The sequence below is a fragment of the Rhineura floridana genome, chromosome 13 (genome assembly GCF_030035675.1).
Source record: "Rhineura floridana isolate rRhiFlo1 chromosome 13, rRhiFlo1.hap2, whole genome shotgun sequence".
NCBI classification, from domain to species: domain Eukaryota; kingdom Metazoa; phylum Chordata; class Lepidosauria; order Squamata; family Rhineuridae; genus Rhineura; species Rhineura floridana.
In genome coordinates this window covers 34,993,850-35,012,315 of record NC_084492.1, presented here as the reverse complement: position 1 = coordinate 35,012,315, position 18,466 = coordinate 34,993,850, and the positions used below count along the sequence as shown (strand labels likewise).

Here is an 18,466-nt window from a genome sequence, read left to right as displayed (position 1 = left end):
GACAGCTCCTTGAAAGTTCGGACTAAAACCTGGAGCAAATCCCACTCTCTGGCATGGAGCCACCAGCCGCAACTGCTCTATGATCTCAGGTAGGAATGCCAGAAAATTCAGATGAAAACACGAACCAGAGTGTAAATTGCTGATGATCGCTTATTCATCCCATGCCCGTGAAGGAAATCAATCCAGTGAATACGATCAGTATATTGCTTTTGCTGCTATCAGTCCACAAATGATGCAAAACTGATTAGGGTTTTTCCCATTTGCATTGTGTTTCCTTTGCATTGAAATGAATGGGCTGGAATAATGTACGTTATACTGTATATATTTTTGCCACAGCAGACAGCAAGATGAATAATGTAGCTTTTGGCAGAAGACAAACTGCAGAGAAATGGAAACAGTGCTGCATGAGATGAAGACAGGGCAGAATGGAAAATGATGCCTTCTTACACCCCTAGTCTCAGGCAGAGAGAAGTTTTCATTTGCTACGTCAGGGCCAAAACTGAACCAAATGACACCCAAGGCCAATTCCCCACCCTCCATTAGTTCAACTTTTGAATTCCTTCTTTTTTATTGTTTTTGGAGCCCATTTCACCAGGTCAAAACATGGTTTGCAGGCAAGATTCCACCTGGATCAATTTTTATCACTAGAGGCCCAGGTGACCTCAGTGGCTAGGAGTGCCTTTTACCAGCTTCAGCTGGTAAGATAGCTGTGGCCATTTCTGGACCGGGATAGCCTGACCACTGTTGTCCATGCACTGGTAACCTCCAGGCTGGATTACTGTAATGAGCTCTATGTGGGGCTGCCCTTGAGGTTGGTACGGAGGCTGCAGCTGGTGCAAAATGCGGCAGCGAGACTGCTCACTGGGGCAGGGTATTGCCTCCATGTCACCCCACTGCTGAAAGAATTGCACTGGCTGCCCATTTGCTACTTGGCCAAATTCAAGATTCTAGCCTTGGTGTACAAAGCCCTATACAGGATATCTGAAAGACAGTCTTATCCCTTATATAAAAAGTTGATCACTGCACTCTGCAGGTGGGGGCCTCCTGCAGATACCATCTTATCAGGAGATCCGTTCTGCACAACACAGGAAATGGACCTTTAATGTGGCGGCACCTACCCTGTGGAATTCTCTCCCCTTAAATATTAGACAGGCACCATCTCTGTTATCTTTTCAGTGCCTATTGAAGACCTTCCTCTTTCAACAAGCCTTTTAAGTTCAGACCTTATCTGTGTTGGAATTGCTGTTTAATATGTTTTTAAACCTTCCTCTTTTTTTAAACAATATGTTTTTAACCTTTTTGAAAGATGTCTTGAAAGCTTAAAAATGTTTTGTTTTAATGTATTTTAAAGTCTGCTTTTATGATGTTTTAAAGTGTTTTTAGTGCTTTTGTTTGCCACCCTGGGCTCCTGCTGGGAGGAAGGGTGGGATATAAATCAAATAATAAATGGAATGAATGAATGAACGTGCATATTACCTGTATCTCCAAAGCAGATGGTGCTGGGGAAAAATAACTGGCTCAATTACATCTTGCAAGAATGGTCCATGTGCTACTAGTGCGCTGCCAAAGCTTCCTGTGGCTGTTAATGGGGGTTGTTTCGCTTGGAGACCTTTGGGTAACAATCAACAAACAAGCCTAATAAATATGTCCAACAAGTGTTTTAAATAGTTATTTTTATTTGAAACACACCACCAGCAGCTGATAAACAGGACAACCCCCTGTGGGCAAGATGCATTTATTTTTGCGTGCAAGTGAGAAGACATCATTGCCTATCAGAAATTCTCTGTTACTGAAATATGAATTAAAGCAAAAGGTCAAGCTCAGAAAACATCTAGATTGGGACAAGAACACCATTCAAAGTCATGACTTTAAGCATTACAGTACATGTGAAAGGTGAAGGTGCGGCTCAGCAGAGGCTAACTGGGAGTTAAGTACTTGTGTCTCTGTGCATGCAGCGTCTCTACGTGACTCAGTTTCCTATCTGTGTTTAATCCAAGGATGATGCTCTCTGGATGTTCTTGGACCACAGATACCATCATCCCTGACATTTGGCCATGCTGGCTGAGGCTGATGTGAGTTGGAGTCCAGCAACATCTGGAGGGCTCTAGGTTGGTTACACCTACTCTTTCTTGAGCTAAAAAGAAGTACAGCAGGGTGAGTATGACATTCGAAGGTTATGATTAGAAACCATTTAGTCAGAAAGTATCCAGTAAATGAAAACTAGAGCCAGCAGAGAGGATACAGTATCTGTCTTAAACCAAGTGGACCTAAAGTGAAGCCAAGATGAGAGTCAAGAACCAGAGCAAAGCTGGAAACCAGGGCCACCTGCCCACCATACATTTATCCCACTATTATTCCACTTCCAACAGTCATGGCTTTCCCCAAAGTATCCTGGGAAGTGTAGTTTGTGAAGGGTGCTGAGAGTTAGGAGACTCCTATTGCCCTGACAGCTCCAGTGTGGTTTAACAGTCATCCCCTCTTCTGGGGATTGTAGCTCTGTGAGGGGAACAGGGCATCTCCTAGCAACTTTCAGCATCCTTCACAAGCTACACATCCCAGGATTCTTTGGAGGATGCCATGATTGTTTTAAGTGGAATAATAGTGAAACAAATGTATGGTGTGAATGTCGTCTAGAATAAAGTCAATGTGATGCCCTGCCCATGTTGCCGAATTATGATTCCATCCCCCATGACTGCTGACTATGCTGGCTGGAGCTGATGGCGTGTAATGCCATCTGGAGGGCACCATGTTGGAGAAGGCTATTCTGTTCCATCAAATCTATTTCCCAGAATCTAGAACAGGGTAGCCAATGCAGTACCCTCCCGATATTGGATTACGGCTCCCGTCATCCTTGACCATTGACCGTGCTTGCTGGGGCCAATGTGGTGGAGTCCAGCAACATCTGGAAGGCACCATGTTGGTTCTGCTGACTTAGACTGCAGGAAAAGATGCAGGAGAGACCTGTTTGCTGCAACAGAAGTAGAGACATTGTCGTGCATTTTCACGTCATGCCCCATTTATCCTGAGAATTCCCCTTGAGGCTTTGCTTGAATTAACTGAGGCGTTTCTGCTGTTGTTTCACGTAGCCCACCACATTATTGGAACTGCTCCCTGTAAAATAACAATGGGCAGATTAGAACATAAACACTAAAATCAATCAATGTTACGAAAGCAGCCCTGCGCGCATAGCACGCACAGTTGGACAACACAGGACAGAGGTAGGTGCAGTGCGTGAATGGATGGGTGGCCTGGAAACTTCCTCCCTGCAATCTGCAGCAGGGACCATGCTGCGGATTGTGGAAGGGGAGCGCTACTCTCCCATCCTAACGAGGTCCCCTTTAGGGGCCCCTCTGGGCCGCAGGGGCCCTTGGCCAGGTCCCAACCTGGCTGCCATTTGGCGCCAGCCCTGTCTCCATGTATTAAACTAATCCCATTTTAAAACAATCCAAGTTGGTGGTCATTACATTTTATTCTGCTCCTGGTTTTTTACTGTGTTTAAATTGGTTCTGTTCTTGGCCCCCAAGATATGACAGAATGTTGTTAAATGGCAAACATTCAGAGGTGAGAGTAACTGTTTAAATTGGTGTTTGTTATGCATTAATTATTTTATTGTAACTCACTTTGGGGGCCCTTTTCAGGGCCAAACAGCAATATATATATATATATGATTTCAAACGAACAGCAATATGCACTTTAGCTGAATTTGTGGGGATCCCAATCTCACTGCTGGAGCCTTACCAAAATATTCCTTGTAATATTTAGGTCTCAGATTCCATCCATCTGGGGAGAAAAAAAACACAAAAATAAGCCCAGATACCAACGCTTAAACATATTTTTAAATGTCAATCTTGCATTGACCACACACTGTTGCTTGGATGTTTCCCTTGCTTTGCTGAGAACATCGTGTTGCACACCTCTAGACATGAGGCAGTGACAAATCTGAGCTCCAGATGATAAAGGGAGCTTAGCTAGTTTGCTCTATGCCAGGGGTAGCCAACGTGGTGCCCTCCAGATGTTGTCATGCTGGCCATGCTGGCTGGTCATACTGGCTGGAGCTGATGGAAGTTGTAGTCCAAGAAATCTGAAGGGCGCAGTGTTGGCTTTCCCTGCTCTACATTCTGCTGTACAGTTACAGCGACACCTAGTGTCTGGAAGCAAGAAGTGCAGAAGATATCAGAACAAGATTTTTTAAAAAATAAAAATGGGCCAAGCTACATGTGGCACTATTACACAATTAGCAACTGCCTGATTGGATTTTTAAAAGTAAATAGCAGGGAACAGGGGGGATGTGGATTGGGAGGGGGAAGGGGATTTAACCCAACTGCCCCTGTCATGGGCTTGTTCAAGATTGCCCCTTCCTTATGGCTGGTATGTCAAGAGAGAGAAATGGCACCTGTGCAAGGAGGTGGCAGGGGCAAAGAGTTAAAGCCTCCTCCCACGTGCTGCAGTCTCAGTCTGCATTGGGGACCTTCCCTGCCATTTACTTTAGGGGGAAAAAGTCATGCAATTGTTACTTGTGTGAATAATCTTGCTTGCCATTGGATCCTAATAAGCTAAGAATGTGACCAAACTGAATATCAAGCTGTGAGGAACATAGGCAGCTGCCTTATACCGAGAAAGGCCATTGGTCCATGTAGCTCAGCACTGTCTGCACTGACCGGCAGCAGCTCTTCAAGCTTTCACACAGGGGTCATTAAACCTGGAGATGCTGGGGATTGAACTTGGGGCCTTCTGCATGCAAAGCGGATGCTCTGCCACTGAGCAATGGCCCTGAGACCCACAAGGTCCCATAATTCTGTGTTTTTATCCTTGACAGAATGTGAGGTGGAACAGAGGAAGTCTGCAAGGAGACAGGCTGCTTCATCGTTTCCTCTCTGGCACTTTCCCACCTCAAAACCACCACCCCCGCTGCTTTTCCACCCATATATTTTTTGGGTGTGTGTGAAATGGGATCTCCTTAATTCTCTCATATCTTTTCCCTCCCTTGCAAGTGAAACCCCCCCCCCAGCTCGAACAGGATCCTCTTGTGGTGAAAAGTAAATAGAGCAGAAAACAGCCATTTCTCTGCTATAGTTCACAGTCTGTCTGAGCTGATTTTACCATTAAAAAGATATTCATAGGGTAGGGGAAAGGGATGGTAAGATGTGTCCATTTTGGTTCTCTCAGTTTCTCATTTTTCCCATCTTAAATTCAGTTCTCCACCTTTCTGCAGCAATTTGTGATTTTTTTTAAAAAAACGCCTTGTGAAAATTCTCTAGCATTTTAGTGCAAATTTCTCCTAATAAACACACTTTTGCAAGAAGTTTTGACTAATGTTCACATTTTTGCAAGCAATTTCTTGTCATCTAATGCATTTTTTGGTGTTATTTTCACTCATATGTTTATTTTTATGCACACTTTCCCCTAACATATTCATTTTTCTAAACATTGTTTGGTTGGGGAACTGCATTGCAAAATTCGAAGAAGTGCGAATTTCCAAGGATTGACTGTTCTCATGTTGTTTTGGAAAGTGCTAATATGATAGATTTAGCTGGTAGTTTTCCCATTTCATTGGGAAAATTGAACAAGGGGAAATGGTAATCCCCCTCTCCAGTTCTGATCTGAACTCCCCATGCTCTCCCTCCCAGCACTTATTTATTTTACTGGGGGACGGGCAATACCAGCTTTCCTCCCAGGGAAAATTGCAGCTGGGTGTGTGTGGTTCTCTCAGGACTACAGTCACCTACAGCCACTTGGGAGAAAGGATTAACTCTCTCCACCCATGCTGCAGTCTTGACCCAGATCATTGCCTCCCTGCTTCCCACCTACCCATGACTGCTATTTAGGAACAGACAGACATGGACTCACATGCATGCAATTATGAATGAAGTGTAATGTGTAGTTTGGCCTCAGACATAGGTCAAGATGCTCCACATTAGTGCCAGCTCACATGTGTGTATGTGGATCAGAGGTGGGGAATTTCAGGCCTGGGGCTTGAAAGTGGCCCTCCAGGCCTCTCTATCTGGCCCCTAGGACTGGGTCCCCTGTGGCCACACCCTCTTTCCTCTGGCCATCCCACTTCACCCTCTTCTCAAGTGCCATTGCCTGGCTGGGGGAACCTGTCCTTGAACTGTGATAAGGCCTCTCGCTTGCCTGGATGGAGAGATGTGTGTGATCTCCCATTAAGTTTCCAGGGGATCCTGGACTTAGCACAGAGAGCAAGTCAGATCTCTGTGTCTTCCCAGCTCCAGATGAGACTGGCCTACGTCTATTGTTCTCTTACACTCTGATCTAAGAAGGTAAGTTCGGATGACATCACCTTCAACCAGGGGAGAGGGGAAGAATCTCCAAGTAGTAGCAACCAAGACATCTGTACTCTTTACTCATGAAAAGAGATACTTAAGAGATCTAGCTAGAGGCATAAGTAACTGAACAAAGAGACTGGTCTGACCATTTTAGCAACCTCTCTTTCTATAGAAACTTCTGACGTGTGTGACAGGAATGTGTCCTCCGTTACAAAAGGAAGAGTCCCATTTCTTGTTCTACCCGCTTTTGTCTCTTGGTCTGCTCACCCCTGGCATGAGGCCCCTGCAAAGTTTCTTATCAAAGAATGCGGCCATTGGGCTGAAAAAAGATCTCCCATCCCTGGTGTAGACCTACCAGAGTTCCCACGAAGTTTGATACACTGACCCCTGTTAGGGATGCCCTCAGCGGCATTGCCAGGGTTAATGATGTGACATTCGTATCCTGTTGGGCAGTGCAAAGGCTCATCTCCATCTTCAGTGGTGCTGCATGCTTCGGCTGTAGAGACAAATGTATGAGAAAAGTCCCACTAGATCAGGCCAAAGGTCCATCTAGCCTAGCATGTTGAGTCTGTTTGGTTGACCAAGCCAAACAATCAGTGATCCTCCACTACTTTGGTCTGCCTTCTCAGCTCAAAGGCGACAGGAATGTCACGAGGACACCATTATACGCACTCAAACCCCTGCTCCTCAGGTGGTGACCTGCTATGTCTTTCTAACTGAGCTTTTGCCTCTTCTCTCTTTTCTGCCCTCTTCCTCCCACAAGGAGTGAGATCTCCACCTGGGATAGCTATAAGCCAACCTGCTTTCCTGCCCTTACTATCAGCATATGGGGCTTTTCATATTCATTAGCAGGGATTGTTCATTTGAGCTTAAACACTGTTCATCTCTGCTAGACTATCTGGATTAAAACAGACTTTGAAAAGAATCCCAAAGTCTTAGCCCAAGAGTGCAAGGTCGCCAACTTTCTTACTCTCCTAGCTCCTGTGCTTTTGACAACAGCTTGATGTTCAGCCATTTGCAGGTGAACACGTTTCTCTCTGTACCATGAAAAGTTTTCCGAGCTGATTTCTGCAGACGAAAATGTTCTTAAAGGCACAAGAGCAGGCCAGCTCAGTTCTTCCTGATCAGTTGGCATCTCTACAAAGCTCTTATGAATCATGCTAAAGAAGAGACCTGATAGAGCTCTCTCATGCTGCCTTTCTCTGGGGGAGCCGGGACCCTTGCAGATACAAAAAAGCAACTGCTTGGCATGTAAAAGGTCCAAGGTTCAATCTCTGACATCTTCAGTTTAAAGGATCAGGGAGAAGGTAATGGGAAAGACCTCTGCCTGAGACCCTGGAAAGCTGCTACCAGTCAGAGCAGGCCAGACATTTAAAAAAAACAATTCCAACATAGATGCAGACTGGGATAAGGTTACTACTTAAAAGGCTTGTTGAAAGAGGAAGGTCTCCACCAGCCTCAGTCTACCCTCAGCCAGTCCTCAACTGTCTGCCTTCTTATTTACAACCAATCCAGGGGGTTGCATGACCTGTCCGTTTCCTCCTCCTTAGTCTCAGTGTTGCCCTTGTGGAACTCAGCAGGAAGGAGGATGGTTTTGTCTGTCATTGGCTCTGCCTCCATCTATGCCTTGTGCCTTACCATCCCCAAAGAGCACCAGCCACCGCTGACCCTGTGTCTTCTCAGCTCCAGATGAGGCTGGCCTAGGTCTATTGTTCTCTTACACTCTGATGTAAGAATGTAAGACTTCTGATGACTCCGCACTGCTCAGTCAGGGCAGAGGGAAGGCCTGTCTTATGGAAGCATCTCCAGGTAGTAGCAGCCAAGTCACCTGTGCTCTTTAGTCATGCAGAGAGATACTTAAGAGACTTAGCTAGAGGCATAGGTATAGTAACTCAGCAAACAGATTGGTGCGACCATTTTAGCAACCTCTCTCTCTCTAGAATCTGTTTTCATGATGTTTTAAACTGTTTTTAGTGCTTTTGTTTGCTGCCCTGGGCTCCTGCTTACAGGAAGTGCAGGATATAAACCAAATGACCGACCGACCGACCGACTGACCGACAGACAGACAGACAGACAGACAGACAGACAGACAGACAGACAGATAGATAGATAGACAGACAGATAGATAGATAGATAGATAGATAGATAGATAGATAGATAGATAGATAGATAGATAGATAGATAGATAGATAGATAGATAGATAGATAGATAGATAGATAGATAGATAGATAGATAGATAGATAGAATCCCATTTTACAGATATAAAACCACAAACTTGGACTGGACCTAAGGATGACATTCAGACCAAACTCCCCATCCTAAGTTCAAACAGGGAACACCTTTTGAAGAAGAGTAATCAATCTGACATATTCCAAATGATGCACATATTCTTCTGACCTTGTAAAACTTCCTCTGGACCATCGAGTAACCAGCCGTTTCCACCCAGCCAGCGGGGTTTGGGCTGAACCAACCAGTCTAAAACTTTTCACAGAAATGACATTGTTACAAAGAATGCATTAAAAAATGAATATATGATGCTTCAGGAAGGTTCACAATCAGGGTGATGGTACTCAGAATTACAGTGAAGCTAAGCCTGGAAACTACATTTTAACACACCAAATTTTAATTTGCCAAATACAGACCTGTCCTCCATGTATTCCTCTAATCCAATATTTTATAGTAGTAATCAATAACAGCATCTTTTGACTCATCAGGTGTTTGAAGAAATTTAATTAATTAAATTTGTTAGTAGCTTTTCTTCGCAAAACTGAACCCAAAGCAACTTACAATTAATAAAAAGATTAAGCCCAATATAAAAAACTAAAACAAAAAATTAAAAAACAAATATAAAAGGTGGTGGAACAGCCTACCCACTAAAAGAAACTATAACATCAAACGCCCTCCAAAACCCTCCAAAATGAAGAGTCAAATGAGGGAAGAGAAGTGTTTTTGCTTGGCATCTAAAGATGTATAATGATGGTGTCAGACGTGCCTCCCTGGAGAGTGTTCCATAAACAGGGGGCCACCACCGAGAAGGACTGTTTGTCTTATACAGGGCCATTACTAGGCCTTGCTGGATCATGCCAAAGGCCCATCTAGTCCAGCATCCTGTTGTTAAAGTGACCAACCAGATGCCTTTGGGAAGCCCATAGTCCATATATATATGTTTGTGTGTATGTGTGCGTGTGCATTTGTCTTATCAACTGGTGATATAAGTGCCTTAAAAGTTTGCTTTTATTGTCTGTGACACTGAGATTCTTACATTTATGTATTATTTATCCCCAACAGCCAGACTCTCCAGCACACTGTATTATGGGCTGGCATACCTGGGGGTGGGGGTACCGACTCTAGACAGGCATAGATGCACCCGTTGTAGCAACAGCGCTTGTGCCTCTCGCACTCTGAGTCTGAGCGGCAGCTGGGCACCTCGCACGCTCGGTCTGGTAATGTCTGCGGCGGAGGGGGGCAGCGGTCATTTTTCTGGTAAGGCATTCCATGGGAATGAAGGGGGTACTCATAGTCCTGAAACAGAGAAAGAAAGAGAGAGAAACTGTTTTTTTTCTACCACTACTCAGAAACGTAGGGCTCCTCCAGGCAATCAATTTATTGAGCATTCATCCTGATTTGCTTGCACAGAGCTTAGATCCGTGTTCTGATTTATAGAGCATTTGTTCTGATCCTGAGTCACATAGTTTATGCTGAAACACCAAGATTTCAATTTTTATTTTTTTAAAGAGACACTCATTTTTGGGGTGTGTGTGTACATATAGCCACATGGGAAGAAATATAAGGAAAAAGACATACATTTGCATTGAACACATTGGGACCTGCTAGAAAGGGGATAAATTTGGTTCTGTTTACATTTTAGCATGAGCCTACTTACTTCACACCTCCCAAAACAACATGTGAACTGAAATGACCCCATCCTTGGAAATCTGCACTTCTCTGAATTTTGCAATGCAGTTCTCCAGCCAATGAATGTGTATAATATATATATATATATTAGGCTAAAGTGTGCATAAGAATGCCTATATCAATGAAATGAACATACTAAAATACATTATATTAGGGAAAATTGCTTTGCCAAAATGTCTCTATTAGGCAAAAGTGCATACAAAAGTGTGTATATTACGAGAAATGCACATGAAAATGCTGGTAAATATTTGAGAAGTCCTTTTTGTAAAACTGCAAACTGATATGGCCGCTCAACTAGATCAGCCTTGAAAGACCTTCTCTCCATCCCACCAGTTAAAACAGCTAGACTGGGGAGGACTAGGGAGAGGGCTTTTTCAATTCTGGCCCCCACACGGTGGAATTCCCTCCCAGATGATCTCCGTCATGCCCCCTCTATGATAAGCTTCCGCCGGGCCTTGAAGACCTGGCTCTCCAGACAGGCTTTTGGGGTGGGTTAGGTTTTAGGTTTTAGGTGGGTTAGGCGCAGAGTGGTAAGCGGCGGTAACGCAGCCGAAAGCTCTGCTCACGGCCGGAGTTCGATTCCAATGGAAGGAGGAAGTCGAATATCCGGTAAAAGGGGTCGAGGTCCACTCAGCCTTCCATCCATCCGTGGTCGGTAAAATGAGTACCCGGCATACTCTGGGGGGTAAAGAAAGGCCGGGGAAGGAACTGGCAATCCCACCCCATATATACGATCTGCCTAGTAAACACCGCAAGACGTCACCCTAAGAGTCGGAAACGACTCACACTATAAGTGCGGGGACACCCTTACCTTTTTAGGTTTTATTATTATTGGTTGAAATTTTAATATTTTAATGTAACACTATGTTTTAATTTTGTACGTTGCCCAGAGTGGCTGGATTGCCGGCCAGATGGGTGACTGACAAATAAATAAATAAATAAATAAATAAATAAATAGGAAACTGAATTTAAGACTGGGAAAAAATGAGAAACAGAGAGAACAGTAAACTGACAAATTCGTCCATCTCCACTTCTGAATCAGCATGCTTCTGATTTCACTGTGATGTCTGTTCTTGACCTGACTGACCTCAGAGAAGCAAAACTGTGCAGAACCCCCATTTGCAAAGAACACCTGCCCACCCCCTCCAATCTAATGCGTTAGTTGGCTTTAAAACTCATAGACTTTCTGATATGTCACCTTGAAATCACCCCTTTTAACATGCTATTTTTCAAAGGAAAACCCTCTCTACTGCCTCTTGAGCACTTTCTGTTCTTAGTAATCCTAGACAGTTCCTGCTAACAATAATAGGAAATGAGCTTTCAAGGAAACGGTGATTAAAACTCTTTGTATTTTCAACCTCAAACAATTCTTGGGCCTTTTCAACTTCCCCCTGATCTACAATAGATTTCCTCTCTTGGGGAACTCAATCCCACCCGACATTGCTTGGCTCCTGTGTGTATGCATATATATATATATATATATATATATATATATATATATATATATATATATAGGCAATGCTTTGATTTGGATTCCTGCACTGAGCAGGGGGTTGGACTTGATGGCCTTATAGGCCCCTTCCAACTCTACTATTCTATGATTCTATATACAAAACTATGGTTGCAAACCACAGGGGACCTTTCGAGGACATGCAATTTTCAATACAGACCATGGCTTCTTACTCTTGTCCTTCACCAGTGGATGTTGTTAGCACTTGGGGTTGGGCAGTGTATATCCCTTATGTTGGAAAGAGGGGTAGTTTGAGGATTCATGGCTGGATTCATACGGTTTGGTGCACAGCCTTCTGAATCAGAGTTCATGGTCTGGGACATTGGGATTGGTATCAGAAGACCCCCTTTGAGTGTTCATTGCTTCAAAGGTTAGGCTATTTGTTTCATTTTATTTTTGTCATTTCACATACATATCCCATCTTTCCTCCAAGAAGCTCAAGGTGGCATATATGGCTGTCCCCCTCCTCATTTCATCCTCCCAACAATCCTGCGAGGTGGGTTAGGCTCAGAGATAGTGACTGGCTCAAGGTCACCCAGTGAACTTTATGGCTGAGTGGGGGAATTCAAACCCTGGTCTAATACTCTAACCGCTACACCACCACAGTGCTAAACCTTTTTTTTCTTGTCTCCCCTCCCTTCTCTTGCATTCTGGCTCCTGGAGATCTCTCTGGACAGGTGTGTGTGTTTGGGAAGCTTGCTGTTACTTGCCTCTCCTCTTCTGGGGATGCCTTGAAGCTATTCACACTCCAGACAAGCTGACTGGTGGTAGGATATGCTGAGTTAGCAAAGCCCGAGTTTCTCCAGACTGTAATATATTAACGTGCTCCAAGGAGAAATGTAGACAGGTTTCTCTAGAGCATGGCCTCAATGATGGGACTTTGTTTCAGCATCGGGGATAACCAGCCCCCATAGTATGAAGAATGAGATATTTAGGGTGTGATGCTATGTTGGGATTGACTTAAATAGTTCTTTTTTGCACCAAAGGACACCAAAGCAGTGAACAGCATGTTAATACAAAAAACCCAAAACAATAAATGCAATTGCTGTGCAATCCTAACGGTGACTATTTGAAAATAAATCCTATTGCATTCAGGGGGGTTTAATCCCAGGTAAGTGGGACTAGGCTTGCAGCCTGAAGTCAATAATGAAAAAATAATGTAACAATACACTAGGGCTCCAGGGCTGCCGTGCAGCTATGACAGTACTAGAAAAGGTCCTCAGATGCAAAGATTTATCACTGAACACCAAAGTCAGGATCATTCAGACCATGATATTCCCGGTCTCTATGTATGGATGGGAAAGTTGGACAGTGAAAAAAGTGGACAAGAGAAAAATCAAGTCATTTGAAATGTGGTGCTGGAGGAGAGCTTTGCAGATACCATGGACTGTGAAAAAGACAAATAATTGGGTGTTAGAACAAATTAAACCAGAGCTATCACTAGAAGCTAAAATGATGAAACTGACGTTGTCACCCTTTGGACACATCATGAGAAGACATGATTCACTAGAAAAGACAATAATGCTAGGAAAAACAGAAGGGAGTAGAAAAAGAGGAAGGCCAAACAAGAGATGGATTGATTCCATAAAAGGAAGCCACAGACCTGAACTTACAAGATCTGAACAGGGTGGTTCACGACAGATGCTGTTGGAGGTCGCTGATTCATAGGGTCACCGTAAGTCGTAGTTGACTTGGAGGCACATAACCATCACCACAACAGTGCATGCTGGGGAAACAGGAAGGCTCAGATCTAAAGCCACTCTGATCTGCAACTGACATGCCCTTGCAACGTCCCATTTTTGCCATTACTGCTGTCACAACAGAAGAGCAGCAAAGGTTTCCGTGCCTGCAACTGGGAGGCTTGTGAAGGTGAACTTAGGAACCAAGGAAGCTGCCTTAAACTGAGAGAGACCACTGGTCCATCTAGCTCAGTATTACAAACACTGACTGGCAGCGGCTCTCCAGGGTTTCAGCAGGATTCCACCAGCAAGTTGGTCAATGAACTACGCATGGGGGTCTGCTTGCCAGCTTTCATGTAGCAGTGAGAGGCGGGATAGCGACTACAGGGCTGAAGGTTAAGATGAAAGGAAGCGACTGGGTAGAGAGAGACAGACCTAGGTTAGTCATTCATCATATTTTGGCTAGTGGCAAAAAAGAATATTTTGCACAAGCTCAGAGGCACTCTTGCCTGATTATACCACACTCCTTCTGACCCCAGAATCTTTCCCCTCATTCCCAGATGGCTTGGATTTGGCTTCAACAAAGCAAAGGGCACAGTCTTATTTATCAATTCTTCCTGTGTTCCAGGGTTTGACATGGAAAATGAATTATGGGTGAAGTTCTGTTGGGGAACCCTAGTTCAGATTAAGGCTGGTTTATGACAAATTAATTTCTAATTGAAAACACTGTCTCCTTGGAAGTCAGTTTAGCACTGATACTTTTGCCATTACGGTGCCAAGTAAAGACCTACCTGTTTGCCCAGGGTCTTTGGGTAACATAAAGATTATTAAGATAACTGTAGCCATCCACCTGCCCTGTGATAAGAGCCCTGCCAGATCAGGTCATAGGCCAATCTAACTTCTTGTTCTCACACAGTGGCCAACCAGATGCCCCAGTGGGAAGCCTGCAAGCAGGACCTGAGCGCAATAGCACTCTCCACACTTGTGATTCCCAGCAACCTGCATTCTGACTATGGAGGCAGAGCACAGCCGTCATGGCTGGTAGCCACGGATAGCTCTATCCTTCATGAAGCTGTCTAATCTTTTAATTAGACTACGACCTGGGAGACCAGGGTTCGAATCCCCACACAGCCACGAAGCTCACTGGGTGACCTTGGGCCAGTCACTGCCTCTCAGCCTCAGAGGGAGGCAATAGTAACCCCCCTCTGAATACCGCTTACCATGAAAACCCTATCTGTAGGGTTGCCATAAGTTGGGATCAACTAGAAGGCAGTCCATTTCTACTTAAGTTGGTGGCTATCACCACCTCTTGTGGAGGTGAATCCTGTGTGAAGAAGTACTTGCTTTTGTCTGTCCTAAATCTTCCCACATTCAACTTCATTGGATGGCCTTTTAGGTTCCAGCATTACAAGGGAGAAAAACCTCTCTCTATCCACTTTCTCCACACAATGCGAATGTTTATATCATCTCTCCCCCCTCCACTTTTTATCTAAACTAAAAAACCCAAAATGTTGTACCTGTTCTGCATAGGGGAGTTCCTTCAACCCCCTTGATCATTTTGATTGCCCTTTTTGGAACCTTTTCCAGCAATGCATTCTACTTTTTGAAATCAGGTGAGTTTTAGCTGCTCTTATTATTAAATTGCGGTGCAATCCTAGCTATGCCTACACAGATGTAAACTCTACTGAATTCAGTGGGGCTTACTCCCAGGTAAAAAGGGTTAGAATTGCAGTCTTAGGGTTTTGTGTTGTTTTTTTAAAAAAAGATTTATTTTTATGCAATTCTAAGCAATCTGTATCTATAGAAATTATCCACTGAAATTATGAAGGGCAGGTTATAAATATTAACTCTAAGAGACCAGTGATGCCTATTTGCCCCTTTGAACTGAATGGGAACCATTGAGATGTGAATTCTCAATCCAGTTTCCGCTTCGTGGCATGATGCTAAACTATGACAGACATCTGAACTAGATTATGTATATATTAGTGATGGGGATGGATTTTTGCATCACTCCTATCTTCAAGTTGCAAAAAGTGAAATGGAGGTGACTGGATAATCTTTAAAATGGAGAGAGAGAGAGAGAGAGAGAGAGAGAGAGAGATCTAACTGAATCATGCCCAGAGTAGACTTGCAGAAATCAACAAGCTTAAGTTACTCAGTATGACTGATGTGGATATCGCCCAAAGATCACACAAGTTTTGCTTGTGTACTTCTAATTTTACCTTCAAAGAAGACTCCCCATGCATTCTGTATCCAAAGCCCCCTCTTTATGCAGACACCTATAGCTTCCCTGTCTTCCACCTCCAGTGCCAGTTCTACTTACATCGTATTTCTCTGCCAGCGTCAGGTGTGGAGCTCTTTTCCAGCGCTTCTTTGCACAGTTGCACTGCGGAGACAGGAGAAGCGCCAGGCACATGGTGGCTGCAAAGATGTTGGCGGTACAGAAATGTTGCCTGCACCCCATTCTGACCTCAGCCTGCCTCTTCTCACACCATCAGAAGCTGAAAACTCTCGAACTCCAGATCCAGGGGAGGAGGAGATTTCTTCAGAAGGGTTAAGAAAAGGAGGTTGGTTGTTCAGGCAACAGTCCAATTTATCCAGCTACTTGCACATACACAAACAGCAATCCGCACTAAAAGAGGGTCTGGGACTGTTGTCCAAGAGATTTCGTGCCCCAAGTTTGATCAGGTCCTCAGATCTTGCAGCTGCTCTGAGGGCTGTGCCCCTCTCCCCCCCCCCGGAAAGATGGAAAGATTATTTTTAGACCTTTGTTTCAACATCTGGCACTCCTAGAGAGAGAGAGGCCCATTCAAAGCCAGGGAGAACTAGAAGATCAGATGACAGCTGCTTTAAGGAGAGAAGGGGGGTAGCTGAATTTTTTTTTAAAAAAAAGGTCTCCAAGGAATAGGCAGGGCAAGCTCAAGCAAAAAAAAAGCTTTGCCAGACTTTCCAAGGCAAGTCTCCTCACTATCTAGGGACGGGTGAATCCGTCCATTTTGATTTCTCTCATTTTCCTGATCTTAAGTTCCGTTGTCCACATCTCCACATCAGTTTGCTATTTCTTTTTTAAAAAAAGCTCTCATGAAAACTCTTCAGCATTTATGTGCAAGTTTCTCCTAATGTACACGTTTGCAAGCAGTCTTGCCCAACGCATCCCATTTTTGCAGAGCAATTTCCCTCAAGATAATGCATGTTAATGTTATTTTCACTTAATACATGCATTTTAATGCACACTACCATATGCATTTTTTGTGCACGTTACTTTGCTGAAGAACCTCGTCACAAAATTCAGAGAAGTGCAAATTTAGAAGGATGGCTGTGCTTCCGTTTGCATATTGTTTCTGAAAGCGTGGAGTGTTTGCCTTTAAATGCAAACTGAATTGAATTTCTCACCCATCCTTATGACACTATCATGGCTTTTGGGTACTTTCTCTTGTTGCTGCTTTGTGCTGTACTGGGGCCCCAGTGAGTCCAATTCAGTGGATCAGAAAAAGGGCCTATCTGTTCCAGCATCCTCTCCCCCCCCCATGGTCTGTCATGACCTTCTGGGACCCTCAAAAGCAAGAGCTCTTATGTCTTTTCTCATCTTCAGCAACTTATACTAAGAGGTAGACTGCCTCTGAAGCAGGAGGTTCCATCTGTCGATGTATTTAGCAAATTTGCACCCTGCCTTTAGGTTCCTACGGCAGTTTGCACGTCCCCCGCTCTTTCATTTTATGCTAAGCAGCAGTTCAGTGGTGTGTGGGAAGGGCACCCCGTTCATACTGAGTAGGGATGGGGGAGAAATTTGATCCAGTTCTTATTTCAAGCTGAATCTATTGACTTTGCACTTTCCAAAACAATATGAGACCCGAAAAGTAGCCATCCTTCAAAATTCGCACTTATCTGAATTTTGTGATGCAGTTCTCCAGTCACGGTTAACAAAAATGTATATATTAGGGACAGTGTGCATAAAAATGAATATACTAGTGAAAATAATATATAAGAATATAAGCACCCTTTATAGGAGAAATTGCTTGCAAAAGTGTGCTCATTAGTCAAAACTACATTAAAATATGTTTATTAGGAGTAATTCAAACTAAAATGCTGAATTTTTTTCATTTTAGCCAGTCATTTTAATCATTTTGTGCTCTTTGCATGGTGTTTTTGTATGAACGGTATATAAGTGGTGGTTTAAAAAAGAAAGAAAGAAAGAAAATGAGATGGCTTCTAGTCAACTCCATGGCGCAGAGTGGTAAGCGGTGGTAACGCAGCCGAAAGCTCTGCTCATGGCTGGAGTTCGATTCCAACGGAAGGAGGAAGTCGAATCTTCGGTAAAAGGAGTCGAGGTCCACTCAGCCTTCTATCCATCCATGGTTGGTAAAATGAGTACCCAGCATATGCTGGGGGGTAAAGAAAGGCCGGGGAAGGAACTGGCAATCCCACCCCATATATACGGTCTGCCTAGTAAACGTTACAAGACGTCACTCTAAGAGTCGGAAACGACTCGCACTACAAGTGCGGGGACACCTTTACCTTTACCTTTTCTAGTCAACCCTTCTCTCTGCTATGTTGATTTCTGCATGACTTTGTAAAAAAAAATGGCACAGCTTTCAATCATATAAACCGCCCCCCTGCCCCACATGCAGTCTGAAATGGTGCAGTCTAGACCTAGGGTTACCCCACCACCGTCACCACCACACGTGGTGAAAACTAGGTGATGTTCCTCAGTAAATGCGTGCAGGAGGACCAGGCTGTCAAAACTGCCGTGCTTCTCTGTCATTTATGCAACTGTGCATTGCATGAATTAAGCCATATGTGTCTTATTAAGGAGATATTCTCATAAACCCAGAAAGCATCTGGCTGGTTCAATTAGCAGGAGACGTTGAATCGTGCAAGACATTATTCTCCTGAAAAAAGGAAACTGTTTCGAGAACAGAAGGAAGGGATTTCTTCCCCTGAACAACAACAGCAGCACCCCAGGCTACAGTCAGCCAATGATTTTGTTTTCCCTCCAGTTGCCAGTAAGGGAGCAGCAGAAAGACTCTTTGTGGACTGGACTTATGTCATTAATTTCTTGCAAGCCTGGAAGGCCCCC

General features: G+C 44.0%; 1 protein-coding gene across 1 annotated transcript; it reads right to left on the bottom strand.

Annotated features, from left to right (window-relative positions):
* Positions 1-1,693: 1,693 nt before the first annotated feature.
* Positions 1,694-16,112, bottom strand: WFDC1 (WAP four-disulfide core domain 1). Its single transcript, XM_061594013.1, has 6 exons — positions 15,713-16,112; positions 9,612-9,807; positions 8,683-8,766; positions 6,640-6,780; positions 3,739-3,780; positions 1,694-3,111 (listed from the first exon to the last, which is right to left on the bottom strand). The coding sequence occupies exons 1-6, from the start codon at positions 15,851-15,853 to the stop codon at positions 3,053-3,055; spliced, it is 663 nt and encodes a 220-aa protein (XP_061449997.1). The 5' UTR covers positions 15,854-16,112; the 3' UTR covers positions 1,694-3,052.
* Between the last annotated feature and the right edge of the window lie 2,354 nt (positions 16,113-18,466).

Excerpts from the sequence above, each read along its gene's own strand:
- WFDC1 (XM_061594013.1), bottom strand. The coding sequence starts at position 15,853 with ATGGGGTGCAGGCAACATTTCTGTACCGCCAACATCTTTGCAGCCACC. Across the intron at positions 9,808-15,712 it reads CGCTGGCAGAGAAATACGAT|GACTATGAGTACCCCCTTCA; the intron begins GTAAGTAGAACT and ends TCTCTGTTTCAG. Across the intron at positions 6,781-8,682 it reads TCCAGAGGAAGTTTTACAAG|CCGAAGCATGCAGCACCACT; the intron begins GTCAGAAGAATA and ends TTGTCTCTACAG.